Source organism: Fusarium tjaetaba, assembly GCF_013396195.1.
Source record: "Fusarium tjaetaba strain NRRL 66243 chromosome Unknown NRRL66243_c0000129, whole genome shotgun sequence".
In the NCBI taxonomy this organism is placed as follows: domain Eukaryota; kingdom Fungi; phylum Ascomycota; class Sordariomycetes; order Hypocreales; family Nectriaceae; genus Fusarium; species Fusarium tjaetaba.
The window spans coordinates 78,999-95,966 of record NW_023501325.1 but is presented as its reverse complement, the minus strand read 5'-3'; the positions used below and the strand labels follow the sequence as shown (position 1 = coordinate 95,966).

General features: G+C 49.3%; 6 protein-coding genes across 6 annotated transcripts; 3 read left to right on the top strand and 3 right to left on the bottom strand.

Annotated features, from left to right (window-relative positions):
• Window positions 1-131: 131 nt before the first annotated feature.
• FTJAE_6614 (mitotic spindle biogenesis Spc19) lies at window positions 132-694 on the top strand (the record flags this gene model as incomplete). Its single annotated transcript, XM_037353244.1, has 2 exons — window positions 132-275; window positions 323-694. 2 exons carry the CDS (start codon window positions 132-134, stop codon window positions 692-694), a joined length of 516 nt encoding a protein of 171 aa, XP_037206287.1.
• A 1,098-nt stretch (window positions 695-1,792) lies between these two features.
• Window positions 1,793-2,824, bottom strand: FTJAE_6613 (osmosensor SHO1; the record flags this gene model as incomplete). The annotated part of the gene is made up of 3 exons (XM_037353243.1): window positions 1,793-2,317; window positions 2,368-2,676; window positions 2,729-2,824. The coding sequence occupies 3 exons, from the start codon at window positions 2,822-2,824 to the stop codon at window positions 1,793-1,795; spliced, it is 930 nt and encodes a 309-aa protein (XP_037206286.1).
• Window positions 2,825-7,558: 4,734 nt separating this feature from the next.
• FTJAE_6612 (RO-10-like protein) lies at window positions 7,559-8,225 on the bottom strand (the record flags this gene model as incomplete). Its single annotated transcript, XM_037353242.1, has 2 exons — window positions 7,559-7,962; window positions 8,018-8,225. The coding sequence occupies 2 exons, from the start codon at window positions 8,223-8,225 to the stop codon at window positions 7,559-7,561; spliced, it is 612 nt and encodes a 203-aa protein (XP_037206285.1).
• Window positions 8,226-9,168: 943 nt separating this feature from the next.
• Window positions 9,169-10,853, top strand: FTJAE_6611 (amino acid transporter; the record flags this gene model as incomplete). Its single annotated transcript, XM_037353241.1, has 4 exons — window positions 9,169-9,277; window positions 9,331-9,911; window positions 9,957-10,116; window positions 10,165-10,853. The coding sequence occupies 4 exons, from the start codon at window positions 9,169-9,171 to the stop codon at window positions 10,851-10,853; spliced, it is 1,539 nt and encodes a 512-aa protein (XP_037206284.1).
• Window positions 10,854-11,234: 381 nt separating this feature from the next.
• FTJAE_6610 (ribosomal S16 mitochondrial) lies at window positions 11,235-11,633 on the bottom strand (the record flags this gene model as incomplete). The annotated part of the gene is made up of 2 exons (XM_037353240.1): window positions 11,235-11,502; window positions 11,557-11,633. The coding sequence occupies 2 exons, from the start codon at window positions 11,631-11,633 to the stop codon at window positions 11,235-11,237; spliced, it is 345 nt and encodes a 114-aa protein (XP_037206283.1).
• Window positions 11,634-12,007: 374 nt separating this feature from the next.
• On the top strand, window positions 12,008-13,275 carry FTJAE_6609 (NAD(P)H-hydrate epimerase; the record flags this gene model as incomplete). The annotated part of the gene is made up of 7 exons (XM_037353238.1): window positions 12,008-12,019; window positions 12,074-12,182; window positions 12,279-12,344; window positions 12,399-12,493; window positions 12,747-12,843; window positions 12,894-13,122; window positions 13,173-13,275. The coding sequence occupies 7 exons, from the start codon at window positions 12,008-12,010 to the stop codon at window positions 13,273-13,275; spliced, it is 711 nt and encodes a 236-aa protein (XP_037206282.1).
• Window positions 13,276-16,968: the final 3,693 nt, after the last annotated feature.

The window sequence follows — 16,968 nt, the reverse complement described above, 5'->3', positions numbered from 1 at the left end:
GATACCCGACGCATGACTAATTCAAGGACACCCCAGAACTTATGGCTCCCAGCGACTCAATAAGCCACTGGAAATAGGACTGTACTGTCACACCTATATTCGTATCAATAGCCTGCCCCAGGGTAGTCATTATGGCCGCCAGCAACCTCTCGACATACTCCGATTGCGTCTCTTCTCTCCGCACCTCCCTCAAATTCCTCGAATCTTCCGTCGAGACTCTTGATAATGGCGTATCAGATTTCCCCCGTCTAGTCAATGTCCTCAAGACCGTCCGCGTAAGTCTCTCCACTCACATTGTGCTGCATCTACTTACATCTCGCAGCACTACGAACTCATTCCACAACCCACTCTCGCTGCAGCTGAGGCCTCATTACGTGACGAAATCGGACCATATATTGCTCTCCTTCTCGCCCGCGCAGACTCCCAGATCGAGCGTCAGGAGCGTCGCATCGAAACACTTAAAGCCCGCGCAGAGCTTCAACAGGGTCGTTTATCCCGCCCAGATGATAATTACGACGAATACGGTGGAAAGTCTAAGAAGCAGCGAACCGGGAGCCGTAAGTTGACTGCAGAGGAGAAGCTCCGCGCGCGAGCAGTTCGGCAGCGCAAAGAGGCTCTGCGCTATGGTGTCGAGAGATTGGAGCTGGAAGTGTTGCAGAAGGAGAGGGAGCTCAGGAAGAGACTGGAGGGATGAGAAGTGAAGGCGGAAATGAAACCACATTTAATGACAAACGGAGAAACAACTCAACGGAGGCAATATGGAGAAGGCCCTTTGATGCAACGAAACCTCCATTGCGACACATCTTGCCCCAGAGGCTGGGACGTGAAGTCGTACCGATCGATGAGCAAGCCAGGTGAGATCAGCACCGGACATAAGCTGGCTTCCTATCGAACCATGCCAATCCTCCTCAGCGACAAATACGGAACCCAACCGGAGGATTGTATGCTGAGTTCATCTTGCTCTGTGTTTGCTAAAATCTAAACACAACCCACGCCCCATAACGGCACGTTGTCTAGTCTCATGTAGGCTAGATTCGACATGTTATTATTGATACACATTCTTCCAAAGAAACTGCCACGCGTTCCTGAGTAAAACCTTGACACCACACGCATTGGTCTCGGTGGCTCTTGGATGGTCCCGCCTGTTGCAGATCCTAAATTTAGACTCAGCCCAACCTCACAATTGATCAACTCGAGAATTCATCTTGCATTCCAATAATCATCGTGTTCACTAGGTCCAAGGGATACCTTATCCCTTGTCGTTGTAACTACAGCTTGCTTGGTACTGTTCATATCTGCACCTGGCCAACCCAGATCCATTGACAAAATACAACCCCTTCCACACAAAGCCCAGCCTGCTCGCAGGTCTACGAGCACGATTCCTCGTGAACTCAGGCCCACAGCCACACCGGGTGTTATGCCACTTCGCCGGAGGGTGAGAAACCTTATTCGAATCAAATATCGCGGTTTTCCCGAGGGTAATAGATAAAGCGAAGAACAACAGTAAGTGAGGACAGTAGAAAAGAAGACATTCAAAGTGAAAAAGAACAGCCTAGTTGCAGGCGCCGTGGTCCTAGGTATAACACAAGGGGTTTTTCGTCCCAAATATACTCCATCCAACATATTTCCCATCCCAGTGCAGAAACCAAATCGCCGAGTCGTAACTCTAAAAACGTTAAAATGCGACAAACAATGAACGAGCAGCCCGTACGTGGGTCTGACGGTGTTCGACGGGCGACATATCGCACATCGCCGAACGGGTATCCCAGGGAATCCATGCATGGATCGTTGCTCATAACAGGATGAGGTAGTTGCTGGGCGCAATACCCGTCTCGCCGCTCTCTTTGCGCGCTTGCCACCACCTTCCGCTAACATCCGACACCTCGAGTATCTCGTGCTTGGAGAATGAAATTTCATTGGCATCATCCGGATTGGCCTCGTAGCTGTAGATGGCCTTTGCCCTATAGGGATATTCAGTGGGTGGCACGACCTCGGTGTCGTTGCCGGGAGAGTTGTTTGGCTTGGCTTGTGGTGGTTGTTGCATGACTGAGTTGGTAAAGCTTTGGGGAACTGCTGATCCACGTGCTCCTCCAACTTGCGAGATACCTCCCACAGGCGATGGGTTCTCAAAACCATTAAGCTGAGCAGAAGTGTACATCTGAGGGGGCTGGACCGAGTTGGATGTCTCGGGGCGGCCACCGTAGGCGTTCATAGTAGATCGATGAATCGTAGTGGATTCTTTGGCAAGGGCGAATGAGTCGAGGAAAGCTCGAGGAGTTGAAGAGGGGCTGGATCCAAAGTAAAACGTCCAAATAACCTGAATCGCTATGAGATTTACGTCTAAGGTCGATCTGGAATGGAACTCACGATAACCATGGCCAGCAGAATGAAGCCAGCAGAGGCAGCCTCGCGGGCGCCGCTGTTAGAGTAAAGGAGCTGATTAATTCCGGATGAAACAAGAACAATTCCTGCTGCGAGATAACCAGTCACAGCAACGTGGTAGGTGTGAACTGCGTCGCTTCCAATGACGACGAAGACGCCAACAATGAGGCATAGACAGTAGATGCAGCTCCACCACACGAAAGTTGGGAAAGGGTCGTTCTTAGCAAGGTCGGCATCGCTATTTTGTTGTATCCGTCCAATAATACAAGAGACAAAGGTGATAAACCAGGCGAGCTGCAAAGGTCAATTAGTGGTAGGGCTGTGGCAGAGCGCAAGAGGAACGCACCGTGCTAATAGAGAGCGTGGCCAGGGCGAAGGGGTCGCCGAGGATGTTGCTCATCTGAATGCCCTTGCGCTGGCCATACATTCTTGAGTGATCCATTTTCTGAAGCGAGGGAGAGTTGAGAGAATACGATGGCATAAGGAACAACGGTGTCGAACGAGCTGGCGATCGAGGCTTATGCTAGAGTGAGGGCACGCGCTTTCTTCGTTGATGATGGTCGGTTGGCAAACAGGCGTAAGCAGAGTCGATTGCTACCGGAGCATTCGTCGGAAGAAAAACGATGTAAATGCGAAGAGGCTGTGTCGGAATCGATGCAATTCGTTGCTGTGCTGTGCAGAGCCAAGCGAAGCGAAACAGTGTCGATCGTTTGTAGGATTTCGGTTGGCGTAAGACGAGCGGGAGGTCGCGACAGAGGAGGAAAGTCGAATGACAAGGAAATAGGTAGGTAATAATAGAAGATGGAAAAGAAAGGAGTGGAATGACCCAAGCCTGTGGTTGCGATAGAATATTACCTCAGGTGAGTGGATTCAGTGGGAGGGAAAGGAAGAAAAGAAGGAGAGGGTGGAAATGATTGAATTGAATTGAACGGACGGTTTGAAATGGGAAGAGATGGACAGATTGAGTGGATGGGATGGATGAGCGGGATGCGCTGGTGAGAGAAGGGGGAAAATGCAGGGGGCAGTCCAGTCCAGTTCAGTTCTAGACCAGGGACCTATTTCAACGGGCACACACAGAACCTTAGGTTCAGCACGCGCGAGATAGTGGATATTGCGGCGTGAACAAAGCTGTGAGGAGCCCAAGTCGATGAGTGTGGTCGAGGAAGTAAAATAACAATAACAATAGCCCGCTCGCGCAACTCGTGCAAGATACGGTACAAATGCGCGCGGCTGTAAAGAGGAACAACAAGTGGCAGTTCTGTGCTGAATGAAAGCCACTGCCACCCCAATGAGCGCTGCAACGAATGGGAAGCGATGGCCGTGCCGTACTTCTTGGTAACCAGACCAGTAATAAGGTACCGCCGTGTGTAGCGTCGCAGCGGCAGACTGACGCGGTCACAGTCAGACGGGAAGGGCACAATTTCAGGGGAAGGGAGACAAGGGACTGCCAGTTTTGGCCCGATTCCGGTTCGTATTGAGTCCGTGTAACGAATTGAAGAGGGAGGTATATCAATCAATGATATGGAAATGAGTGAATTAGATGGTTGTCAGGAAAAGAACTCGTCGAAAGGAAAAGACGATGAGATTCCAGGCAGGAACCGATGGAAAGCTAATGTGGCTGTCCAGTGGGTGTCGCTCAGGTTCAGGGCCTCAAATCCACTACAGAGGGAAATGAAAGGCAGACGATGGTTCCGAGTGCTCTGAGCAAATCAAATCTCGCCCTGCCCCTTGTTCAATGTGGCGCTTCGTCTGCTCGTTGGCTCGGGCCCAAGTTCTGGGATCTGGAGAAGCTGTCGTGGCCGTGACAGGGTGGATTTTGCGCAGAGGGAGAGAAGCCGGACAACTTTAGCAAGCCGAGTCCGTGGTTGGATTAGAGACGACAGAGAGCAGCTGTTTCGTTTCAATGTCTTGCTTGTGGGCGATGGTTTATTGGTATCGATATTCCTTCCAGTGCGTTCAATATTCATCAAGGTGAGAAATGGAAGCAGCCAAAGCTGGGTGTAGAGTGCAGGCAGCCTTCAACTTATTCTGGCATGTTCAGCTGCCATCACCCATCCAGGCTATCACAGGAATGGATGCTACTGTGACTGTTGTCCAGAAGGTTAGGGTACACACTGTCTTGGAAACCCCAACCTACCCCAGCCGACATCACCAAGTTGACGGCGCCCTGGACAGGAATTCTATCTGACTCGTCTCAAAAACAGTCAGCCCAGTTCAAAATACTGTGGCTGCAAAACACTTCGATCCACGGCAACACCGTCCATGTGCTGTTGCAAATTGGCCTACTCATTCTACCCCACCTCGTTTGAGGTTCGACTAGGGTCAAGTCTAATGCGGGCTATTGGCTGGTTGTGAGGCCTTGACTCCGTTGCGGGAGTTTCATCGATACCATCTGGTCAAGCACAGGGCCAGAGTTCGTGAATTCTCGGCGTTCATACTACAAGAGAAAACGCTGACAAGAGGCAGATCAACTCAAGCCAAAGAAGGCTCGCGTGCGCCTTCTTAAAAGATGCAAGACATTGGATCCTTTTCATCAACGAGTGGCTGGTGTTTAACTCGAATAAATCACTAATGTGAAACATTGACTACGCTCTGCCTCGTGACAACCATTCGAATGTGGTAGACTTTTTCGGGCCGTTTCAACACAGAAGTTGAACTTCCAATTCAATGTTGTCCGAGCGTCTTCTGCTCAAAAAGATCTGATATTCAATGCCTTGCAATTGCTTGCATCAGACCCCAGCGACAGCTGATCGTTCTAAACCAGTTCCGTTAGATCGGCACAGCTAATCGATACCGTTGCGGATCTATCATCTTTTGTCGAATGACTTTATTCTTTCCTGACAGCGTCACGAGGTAATCCTCCTCAACCATCCAGTTTCGTTCTCTCGCTGTATTCAAACTTCAAAGTGCAATGCCCTGCAACCCCCCTAATGTGATACTTACCTGATTCAAGCCAGCAGCGCGCCACCTCAGGTATCTTCAACAACATCAAACCTGAATCTTCAGGTCTTGTCCTACACTTAAACCCAACTTGTGACCGGCTGCCTCACTTCCCGCCAAGGGCTCTGACAGGCCCAGTGTCTCGATTCATCCCATGTTACTCAACCTCTGGGAGCAAGAAAACACGAGACCCTAGCTTTAGGCCTAACAAAATAGACTCTACAAAGGGTATCCTAAAACTCACCCTAAATTTATACTAAGTTACCTAAGTCTTTTTATCAGTTAGGTTCAAGGTCCCAAGTTTTGTTTCCTCCCCTAGCTCAACTATGCTGACGAAAACCCACCAAGGGCTTTTCTATGAAACTTTGGCTGACCCCTGTCACGGGAGGGCATTTACCCCTGGAACCACCAAACTCAACGAACGATAAGCCGCATAGCCGCGGATTTTCCCTTCCGATCGATCTTCATGACATTCAATGTGAAAGTCTCACTTTGTCATATTCATCATTCATCGACGCGTGGCCTCTCTTTGTCTTGATGATCGGCTGTGCTACAGAGCAGATCGATTGATGACAGTGCAGCATTGGTTGTGGAGCTGCTCCAGTTGACCAAAAAGCTTGGGCTGGATCCCAACGGTCGCGTTGCTGATCATCTGGACTTTCTGTGGCTAGCATTGTCTATCAGGGCCAGTTATGGCCAATGGCCCTGCAATATCTCTTGCTTCGAGGCTCATCTTATTGTTGTATGGCTGCCTTCTACAAGAATTGGTACTTACACGGCTTGCACTTGTTCTTTGGAGCTGATTACATCCAATGACATGGAACTAGACCACCTAAGGTAACATGCATTTAGTGTCAGGTACAGCTCAACAGCTCGAAGCTTCATATGGATCCATGATCCACTAGCCATCGGTGAGTCGTAGCTTGACAGATGCATAGTACCAAGAAGCTGCGGAAATAGCCTAGTGTTCGTAAGCCGAATAACGCGGGAACACGTTAGATAGGAATCCCAAGCTGGCAATGCCAAAACCCGAGGATTTCTAAACACACCTGTTACACGGGCTTTAGCTGTCTTCCGCTTTTGACAGTCTTGGTAGCAATGATCATTGGAAGCTTCGCAAAGGGTGACGTATGAACTGACTGCCAAACCAATCGCGAGTCTATGGACTGTTTCGGTAGAGCAGCTAGAACACATATCTGCAAACCTGGAGTTGATTCGAGTTAGAAGATATGTATCATGTCCAACTGGCGAAACCTCAAATTCTTTTTTCACCCTCATCCTGTCACTGTGAAGTTCTACATCTCATAAAAATACTCTAATGAAGGTCACAATCCGCCATCTCATGTAGTATCATGATTGTCCCAAGGCACGTTGGTTCAAACACTGCTTCTTATCAATCCCGCCATGTGACAGCAAAACAATATTGAAACACTTATAGGGTATTTGAGGCGCAGCGCTGAGCTCTCATTAGTAGGCAATAAAAAAGATTGGAGTCCATCAGGATGTGTATATCCAGGTAGTATCTGGATCGTCTTACACATAAACTGTAAAGAGGTCTGGCTATCTGGTCACGGTGATGGCGACGAGTGTGAACACCAAGTCGGTGCATCAACTTCTGAAACAATCCTCCTGCACTTTCGCAATCCTCGATGGCATTTACTATCTACTCAGGCACAAAGACAGCCTTTCATTCTTTAGATACCGGGAACAATGAATATGTTCAATGTGATGGCTACAAAAGCGATTGTCAGGCTAAGGACATCCTGGAAGTGGACTACTATGAAATTAAAGCAAGATGTTAGTTGCATTACACGGGTAATCGCAATAAGATTGCGATGTTCATGACCACTGCTCTGATCAACAAAAGGTTAGTATTAGCATAGAGGGTGGGACTTCCAAGAACAATTCCATGGCTTTATTCCAAGATGGAGAGGAGATCAATATTTGATGTCCTCCTACCAAGATGTCAAGTGCACACAATGAGTTGATACAGTTCGGCCTCACTGTAAACATGTCCGCACAACTCCTTGCTACAAGACTGGCTTTGGAAAAGAGGCCAACAAAAACAAATAGCCAATATTTGACTTGCCGAAAATGAACTCCAATACATCGCTGAGTGGATATCTTGGGTCACTGGGGCAGGTTATAGGTATGCGCTGTATATAGTTCTACTTGCAGAACTAACGGATCTAAATCAACCAATGCCTTAATTTCAAGGGTATCTTTGAACATGTTTTCATAGCTCATCTTCAGCCTCCAACTCTCGCTCTGCCCTCCTCACCTGGCGCTCAACAACCTTTACTCGAGACTCGAGGCTGGCCATCGCTTTCGAGTTACTAAGGATACCTGTTTCGTACCAGGAACGAACCGCGATCTCGCTCCTTTGTCGAAGGTCGGCCATCTCAGTAGCTTGTGCGATTTGGGTTGCTTCGATTGCTTTCATTCTATCCTGTAACGCCACAAGCGCTGCGCTATCCGCAGGATCAGGAATCGGACTGTCTTTGATCGCGGTAAGGGACGATAGAGTCGCAGGAAAGGCGGACGCTGAGGCTAGAACAATGGATTGGAGTGCATCAATGTCCAGCTGCGAGGGTGGCTCTGATGGGTCGGACGAATGAAAGAAATCGGGGTGAGCTCTGTCTAGCAGGGGTTCAGTATGGGCTGAGACTTCAAAATATATATTCCTGATACATACATATCCTCATGAGCTCGTGGTAAACGCGGACATCGGACAGGAGCATCGAGAAACGTCGCTCGAGCTTGTTGAGCTGGCTAGTCGCCGACTGATCTTGAGCCAGCGCCGGTGATTGGTTCTGGCCATAGAGAAGATGCTCGATTCGGAGAAGCCGTGATTCCAACAAATCGAGCGTCGAGAGAGTTGTTTGGTCCATCTTGGTGGCCATCGTGACAGAGAGCGCGCGGCACAAAGGTGAGGCCTGTCAGGTCACTAAGGTAAGGTACAGTACGTACCAGTTAGAAGAAAAGAGTGGGGTCCTCATGATCCATTGTCATGAACTTGTGAGACCTGCAGAATGGCCTTTGTTGTCGCATCAAACGGCGCACTTTGGTCAAAGAATATGAGAAGCAAAATGGAAAACTGCATTGTAGAGATTTTATGGTCAATCTACAAGAATGAATTTGTTAAATGATAAGCCACTTACTTCTCTTTATCATGAAGAAGCTGGCATGCTCCTCGTCTCATGCCTTGAAGCTGTTCCCCAGATTAGGATCAGAAAGCCCGATGATTCGCCAAATTATGACCTTGGCGCGCGCTCATTGGCCGCAGGAGTTCGGCACAATACTCTAGCAGCTCTTCAAGGATCGTGCAAGAGACCAGGGCCTGTCAGGAACTTGTCTCCTGACTGTGTCTTCTTCCTCCTGCATCTCAATCATTCACAACAGCCTCGTTGGCACTTCGCTCGTGACCTGCCGTTTTGATCTGTTGTGATCGGACGGGAGTGTTGAACTGTTTGTTCGCCAGGGGCCTTTGTGCCGCGGGACACCAGATTGACGCAATCGTCTAGGGCTGCCGGCCTACCACCGCCTTTCCGCCTCGCGCCTAAGTACGTAGTCAGCAATTCGGCTTAGGATCTCGAGACGCAGCGATAACGAAATATACATACCTCCAACACCTACGACTCTTACATCACAGCAGACGGACGCATAACCTAAACACACCCAGCTTTATCCCTCGCGATCGCGCCGAATTCTCGACGACTCCATACGCCTTATCGCCGTGTAATGACGAACTACTCTACAATATCTGATGGAAACGCTTCTTTATTTAGAAGTGCCGGCGACATGTCAAGGTGAGGAGACCTCGCATGCCGACATCGGTTAGGAAACATGATCACTGACGAAACCTTCCTCAGACCTCGACGCCGCGGTCATAAGGATGGCGGCCATGGAGGCCAAGCCACTACGATCAGCAGTGTCGTAAACCTGCTAAATACAAGTACGTTGGTCATTTCTCTTCTATTTGGGCGCGTGCTGACACAGGAGACGCAGTTGTTGGAGCTGGCACTCTTGCCATGCCCTCAGTTATGTCACATATGGGTATCATGTTGGGAGTGGTGCTGATACTGTGGTCTGGATTGACTGCCGCTTTCGGTCTTTACCTGCAATCTCGATGCGCTCGATATCTAGACCGAGGAACCTCTTCCTTCTTCGCCCTATCGCAAATCACCTATCCCAACGCCGCCGTTATATTCGATGCTGCGATTGCAATCAAGTGCTTCGGAGTTGGCGTGTCTTACATGATCATCATTGGAGACCTTATGCCTGGTGTGGTATTAGGCTTCCTTAGCAACGCTAATAGTGCTCCGTATCTGGTTGATCGAAACTTTTGGATCACCGCGTTTATGCTTATTATCATTCCTCTGAGCTTTTTGAGGAGGCTGGACTCACTAAAGTACACCAGCATTGTTGCGCTGGTCTCCATCGGATATCTAATTGTCTTGGTGATTTATCACTTTGCATCCGACAAGCACGCCGACCCTGGTAGCATCAGAGTGATCCAGTGGGGTGGAGCTATCGAGACATTGAGCGCTCTACCAGTCGTTGTGTTTGCATATACTTGCCATCAGAACGTATGTCAAACTTCTGCAAGTTCATGATCCAGCTAACACAGTTAGATGTTCTCCATTCTCAACGAACTCAAGGATAACTCACCATCGAGCATTATTGGAGTTGTTGGCACAAGCATTGGCTCTGCTGCTTCAATCTATATTGTTGTGGCCATTACCGGTTACCTCACATTTGGCAATGCTGTTGTGGGAAACATAGTCTCAATGTGTACGTTTTAACCCCCTCCTCATACTTTGCACAAGCTCACCAAGGCAGATCCCACTGGAGCTGCTTCAACAATCGGAAAAGCTGCTATTGTTGTACTGGTCACTTTCTCGGTTCCCTTGCAGGTTCACCCATGCCGAGCTTCACTAGACGCCGTATTGAAATGGCGACCAAACCGCAACTCGTCGAACAACGGACGAACCGCAGCACCATTACTCCCAGCATCCCCGGCCGGCGATCATGGAAGCACTGCCCCGATGTCTGACCTTCGGTTTGCTGTGATTACTACTTTCATTCTCACCTTCGCCTATATGACTGCTCTCTCAGTCACTAGTCTCGACCGTGTCCTGGCCTTCGTTGGCAGCACTGGGTCAACTTCTATCAGCTTTATTCTCCCGGGTCTTTTTTACTACAAGATCAGTAACCCAGATAGTATACACCACCAACGACTGGCCAAGGAAGACGATGATATGGATGATGACACACCTACCTCAGATGTTGAGGAGTCCGCTGCACTCGCTCAGAGCACAACTAGTATTCGCAGTGGCGTGAGCATCGCTAGCAATGCCAGCACCCGCAGTAACCGAAACTCGTGGCGTTGGAGACGAAAGTGGCGATGGGATCTCGAGCATATCGAACATCACCATCTGCGTAGACTCGCCCTCGCACTGGCGATATATGGATCCGTCGTCATGACCGTGTGTCTTGTTCTGAACATTTTCTTTGCTGTCACTCATTGATTGTATCATTTTCTCTTACGGCCTCATGGATGACAAATGTTGGATACAGGCGTTGTTAGAAGGGGCACATGATGTTTTTCTCAGCGTCTCTGCTTCAATAGATGGCTTAAACTTAGTTAGACATGGTATTGGGTAGCGCTTCAATACAATTACAATAGCGAAAAAAATGAATTGGCCGTCGTGACGTGAACCTTTCCAATAAATATCATACAGCCTTCCTTAATTGCTGCACAGTTCTTAGATCCAGCAGCCCGCGCCAACCCCAGTGTTTCTTGATATGACACTGGTTTTTTGACTCTATCTGAATGAACTTCGTGATATCGTCGTGGAACCAACACCCAGGGATGCCTTTTCGTACATATCGTACAACCCTCGAGCCACTCATCGAATTCTGACCTTCTCCCGGTCTATGACGCCCTTTGCGTTGTCCTGCTTAGGACCAAATTGCTTCTTTGGTAGAATACCCACCATAGAGAGTAACCTCCAGGCTGTGTCTGTGGGCTGTGCACCAACACCGATCCAGTACTTCGCGCGCTGACTATCGAGCTTGATATCCTTATGGAGCTTTCCGGATGTGTCGTAAGGGTCGGGCTTAGGAATTGGGTCGTATGTGCCAATGACCTCGAGTGGCCGGGAGTTGCGAGCCGTCCTAAATACCTGTCAATGGTGCGCTCAATTGTTAAAATATCACGGGCTGACGGACCGGGCATGGGCAATGACAATATTGTAGAAGGGCTGGTTTCGGCGCCCAAACCGGGCGAGACGGATCTTGACTACCATGGCGGCGATATGGGGGACTTGAAGACCACGAATTAAAGCAATCACCAGTTGTCGCTGCTATTCTGAAAGTTGGGACAATCTCGACACGGAGCCGGGGGTTATTTTCGCCGATGTGGCTTGATCACCAGGAAATGGTGGGGTCGACCGGGAATAGTGTGGCTATCCAAATGGATCTCCAACGGCGGCTGATGAAACAGCTCTTGCCCAGTGATGTCAGTCCGTGACTCCCTGGACATGTCAACCATTCCTGACTGACGACATTTTCGAAATTACTTAACTTTTACATCTCTCGGACCCATACAACATCTAATTTTCGCTGAGACCTTTGCGAAGATCCATCGATCACTACTAAGCACACAAGATTCAAAGGCATTATGGCGATCAAGGTAAGTCATAAGCACTCTCGTTGTTACTTTACGTTCATTCACTGACTGTTTCAGACCCTCGGAGCCAAAGCTGCTGCTGCTCTTGATCAGGAGCTCATGAGTACGGGAGCGTTCTCTATTGATCAGCTCATGGAACTCGCTGGACTTGCTGTTTCTCAAGCTGGTTAGTGACTTTACCTCACTTGAGCCCTTAAAGATTCACTTTGGTCTCACAAAGCCCATGTCATTTCTCATGACGATGAACTGCTAACATCATAAGTCTACCGCCTCCAGCCTCTCGAGAGCGGCCGTAGGATCCTTGTTGCCTGTGGACCTGGAAACAATGGTTGGTGTTTTCTGCTTACCTGCTTATACCAAGAATGCTCACTCACAACATCAGGTGGTGACGGACTTGTCGCTGCTCGCCATCTTTGTCAGTATGGCTACAGCCCGAGCGTCTTCTATCCCAAACGAAGCAAGAACGATCTCTACCAGGTAGGTTTACCAAGAAAATCCGGTGTTCACTGTTTTTTCACCATGAAAGTCGCATGACGTTTTGTTCGTAACATTGCCGCGATCTTGCAGCTATGTGCTTCTCACAATTATCTTGTCGGTTTTCTACCAGTACTGCGGGAATCGTTGAATGGTAACAACCGGTGCACCAGAAAATCGGTGTACCCAGCCTTTCAAACACGTCTCGTCTCGATTCCATATCCGAAAGCTGAATAGTTGCTGATGCTGCTCCCAGCGACTCGCGAAACAACTCGAAGACCTTGAGGTCCCTTTCGTCGATGACTTCTCCTCGGCGCTGAACTCGACGGATCATGTTGTCGATGCGATCTTTGGTTTGTACTTGGAATTTTTCGATAGCGACAATCTTTGACCGTTCAACTAGGTTTCAGCTTTTCAGGAGAAGTTCGAGAACCATTTCCTGCCGTGATTCAAGCTCTTCAGGACACGAAGCTGCCAGTCACAGCAGTTGATGCTCCTTCATCCTGGGATATCGAAGATGGTCCACCGAAGTCGGGACTCGGCAGTTCCTTCATGCCTACAGCACTTATTAGCCTTACGGCACCAAAGCCACTAGTGAAGCATTTCAAAGGTCGACACTTTATTGGCGGGCGGTACGTACCAGCCAACAACGCTGTTTCGAGGCAACTAACCTCCAGCATAGGTTTGTAAGTCCATCCATCGCAAAGAAATATGACTTGGAGGTCCCAGAGTACAAAGGAGTCGATCAAGTCGTGGAGGTTGAAGTAGCTGGACAGAAGCTCTGAGAGACATTGTTGGAATGATGGCGGATCGGAAAGAGGAAGTATGCAGTAACTACCCCTTGTTCGAGATTTTGAATACATAACAGGCGTTTACATGACCCGACAGCCTCCTCTCAGACTATTCGGACAAACTGGGCTTGGACACTGTCCGTCACGCATACCATTCCGAAGGAAAAGCAGGCCTTGTGGGCATACAAGCAATGGCGGATGGAAGAAGTGACAGAATTCAACATAAACCAGATAATCTTTCCCGCAGACGTGGCATGCAGCCGAATGCTGCGTGCACATTTATCGTGAAATCGAGCTTGTTCTTAAAGTTCGAGCGGGTGATGATTGAAGTCGACAATTGAGAAGGGGGAGGCTCGCACGAACGACATGGACAACGACGTTGAAACGTTGAAGATGGCGCATGAATGAGTAAGTAGGGACAAGTTGACAATTACCACAGACAAAAGATACTGGTGATCAATTCTCAGGAGTCGTTGCAAAATAACTTTCTGGCAGTAACCGGATAGGGCTGATATAAAGAGTGTGGCGTCGAAACAAACGTGCTGTCTTAGAAAGTACAGTACTGTGAAGACGTGGTTGCCACCGAGGCCCAGTGTGTCCGGTATATCCAGGGGGGCTTCAGGGGGGTACAGGTACCCAACCGGAGCTTAAAAAGGCGAGAAGACGAGTCCACGTCAGGTTGGTTGTCTCGGCCCCGGGCGACGTTACCTGGAGGGCTCGTGGCAAAAGAGGGACATGGTGACGAGCGGATGGTACCGCACGAAATAGAAAAGGGAACAAGAGCATGCGACCACGAGGCATTTTGAAGAAGGAGATATTAAAATCCTGTGCGTCCGCCGAGCAGCGACTTTTGGTGGAAAACACTACCTTGCCTTTACGCTTGTCTGATGAGCACCGTCAAGCACCCGGAGCTTTTGCTCCTTGACCCGCACGGTAGGCGGGGGGCGGTAATGCAGCGCTTACAAAACGTACTATATGGATAACCCAACCTCGAACAGGGTCCACCTTTCTTACCTGAGAGCATGAGTTTCTTCATGAACCAACTCGAAGATTACATATCCATGACTTGACTCGCGATTCCCATTCATGTTTCTAGCAGAATTAGCATCGATGTTGGAACTGACACTGGCCCTGGCGCTGACACTTGAGATCGCCCAACCGACTGACCGGAACCGTTGATGTGCCCAGCCTGAAAAGATCGGACGTGTCTCTCCGTCACACTCGCGCCATCGAATCGTAACTGGAGACACCCATTCTCAGACAGCACAAGGCTCCAGAAAAACCCAGCGGTTCGGGGCCTCGCAAGATCCAGGCGCGGGCATTCTGCACCTCGGAATCGGTACGGGAGCTTCGGACGGCACCGTTGGCCAGCGGACTTGTCTGCGTATACAATATGTCACATAGCAAGTCTTGCACAGTTACAGGGCAGACTGATTGATACCATTCCGAGACTCTGGCATTTGATTTGGGGTTGGCCCGAGCTAAAGATCCCGACGCTACCACCGTCAGGGTCCTCGTTGTGGCCCGCGATCTCGGGACCTACGATCGTGAATGGAGCATTGTTGTGGTAGATCGAACGGCGTCACGTCACGACATCGACTCTACTGGCCGGGCTAACCAAGCGTCAGTGCGGCCGAATATCTCTCTTCAAATCCACCTGAAACTAGCTGAAAACACTCAAAAAATACTTTTGTTTGCTGTACAGTATTCGGTTCGTGGAACGAACATGTGCTGCTTCAATTCAGCTGCGCCACAGGCCAGGGTCATGCGTATGGGTCAGAACAGGGATTAAGTTCCCGAATGTTTAATAAAGCTGCCTCTGTTTGCACTCTCGAGAAACCGTGTGTGTCTTTTGGGATTACCCCTGCACCCTGTTGAAATGCAGAATTAGTGGCATCTCCGGTCAGCTTGTCAGCCACGTACCGGAACCCTGGCCGCGGGGTCTAGACCATCAAGATAAACATGGCCATGCAGCTCGTTCCCCGATCATGAAGGTCTACAGAATGCAACTATTTGGTCTCCAGATCGGGAGGACACTATAGGACATTCAAGACAGCCTCGGTCGACGCAATGAGATGGACTCGGTGTTACCGTAAGTGACACATTTCTTTAATCACCTGGTTGGGTTCGGCAGTGGTGAACGGATGGTGGTGGGCCACGCTGTGGCGTAAGTTGTAACTGCTGTCGACATCCCATTAGTTGAGTTCTCGAAGTCAATTGGGCCAGAGTCTGGAAGCAATTACAAGATGATAGAGCTGCATATTGAAGATCTTGCTCTTTTGGGGCCACCACTACCAAGTTCGACAAGCGCAGAGCCACCTTCAGCCACCAACAGGGGTAACTTGAATGAGTTGAAATGGATTGAAGAACGGATGTTAGTGGCAAGCGCTTTCGCGGCTCGTTGCTCAAAATTTGATGCATCAGTTGTTAGGGCTCGGATTGGCTTCAGTTTGCTTTTGTGTTCACGGCACGGATACAAGACGGAATTGGGTGTAACCTAATGGACCCCTGTTTACCATTTAGGGGGTGAAACATCAGCGGCCGTCAAGTTTCTGCCCCAGACACTTTCAGGTTTGCGGTTGAGCTTGGAATTTTTCAGAAGCAGGGGAATGGAGGCTAAGCGGTGAGTGATCTACGACAAACCGGAAGAATTCCTCATCACACCAATGGTCAAATTCTATGTACATCGCTTCAATGAGGCTGATCCACGGCTTAAGTGGCCTCAGCGGTCAGGTCGAAGCAAGTCAAGTCAAGTCAAATCCAGTCGGAGAGGGTCTTCCGGTGTGGATCGTGACATTGAGGATGGGGAAATCGTTGCACTGCAAAATGATGCATATCAGCTGTGTGATGAGATAAGATGCGATACGATATGCGATTTCCGCACTGCATTGCGGAAATACGAGCAATTTCACAGGGGACTTTTTGCTTACTCCAAGCGGAGAGTTTACTCCTCTGAGTCCATCGTCCAATCAGGCATTGACAAGGGGGAAAAACAGCCCGGAGCCATCTCCGGATATTGCGACGCATTGCTGCAGCCATACTTGGCTTTGCAGGGGAGAACAGCCACTCATAACTCCCCCAGTGGCATGGATCTTACAGAAGAAAAGAAATTCATACTGTGCTGTGCTGTTGGTATGCACCAAAGTGAGGGGGAAATGGGCTGTGATGGTGTCGAGATGCCTCATTGACGTCATATTCTCAACTGCCGTTTGCTAGAAGATTCTACGAAGAACACGATTGTTCTGATCGACTGGAATGTAACATTCTATACATTTCGCCGAGGACAGTCAAAATTAGGCTTGAATACTGTTGCCACAATGGCTACTGGTTGCGTACGCACGATAGCAGTTGACGAACCAGCGAATAACGGGCTTGCAAAGTCTCAATCCTCAGTCTTCTTACCTAAAGTTGGGCAGATATCTCCAATATCTGTCGGGCCACCTGAGGGCCTCTGTCGGCTGGCTATGCCATTCTGAGGATAGAGTCAATCAGCCAGCTTATTCTACATCGTGCATGCATGCATAACCGTTTCTTCAACAAAGCACGGGCACTGGACGAGCCGCAAGGGCAACCCTTGTGCTTCCTTGTTGAGATGGCAAGCCACAAGAATTCATTCAGAACTGCGACGGGACGAGCTGAACCCCCACGTAATCTATACACGTCCTAACCTGTTCAGCCTCGTTGTCT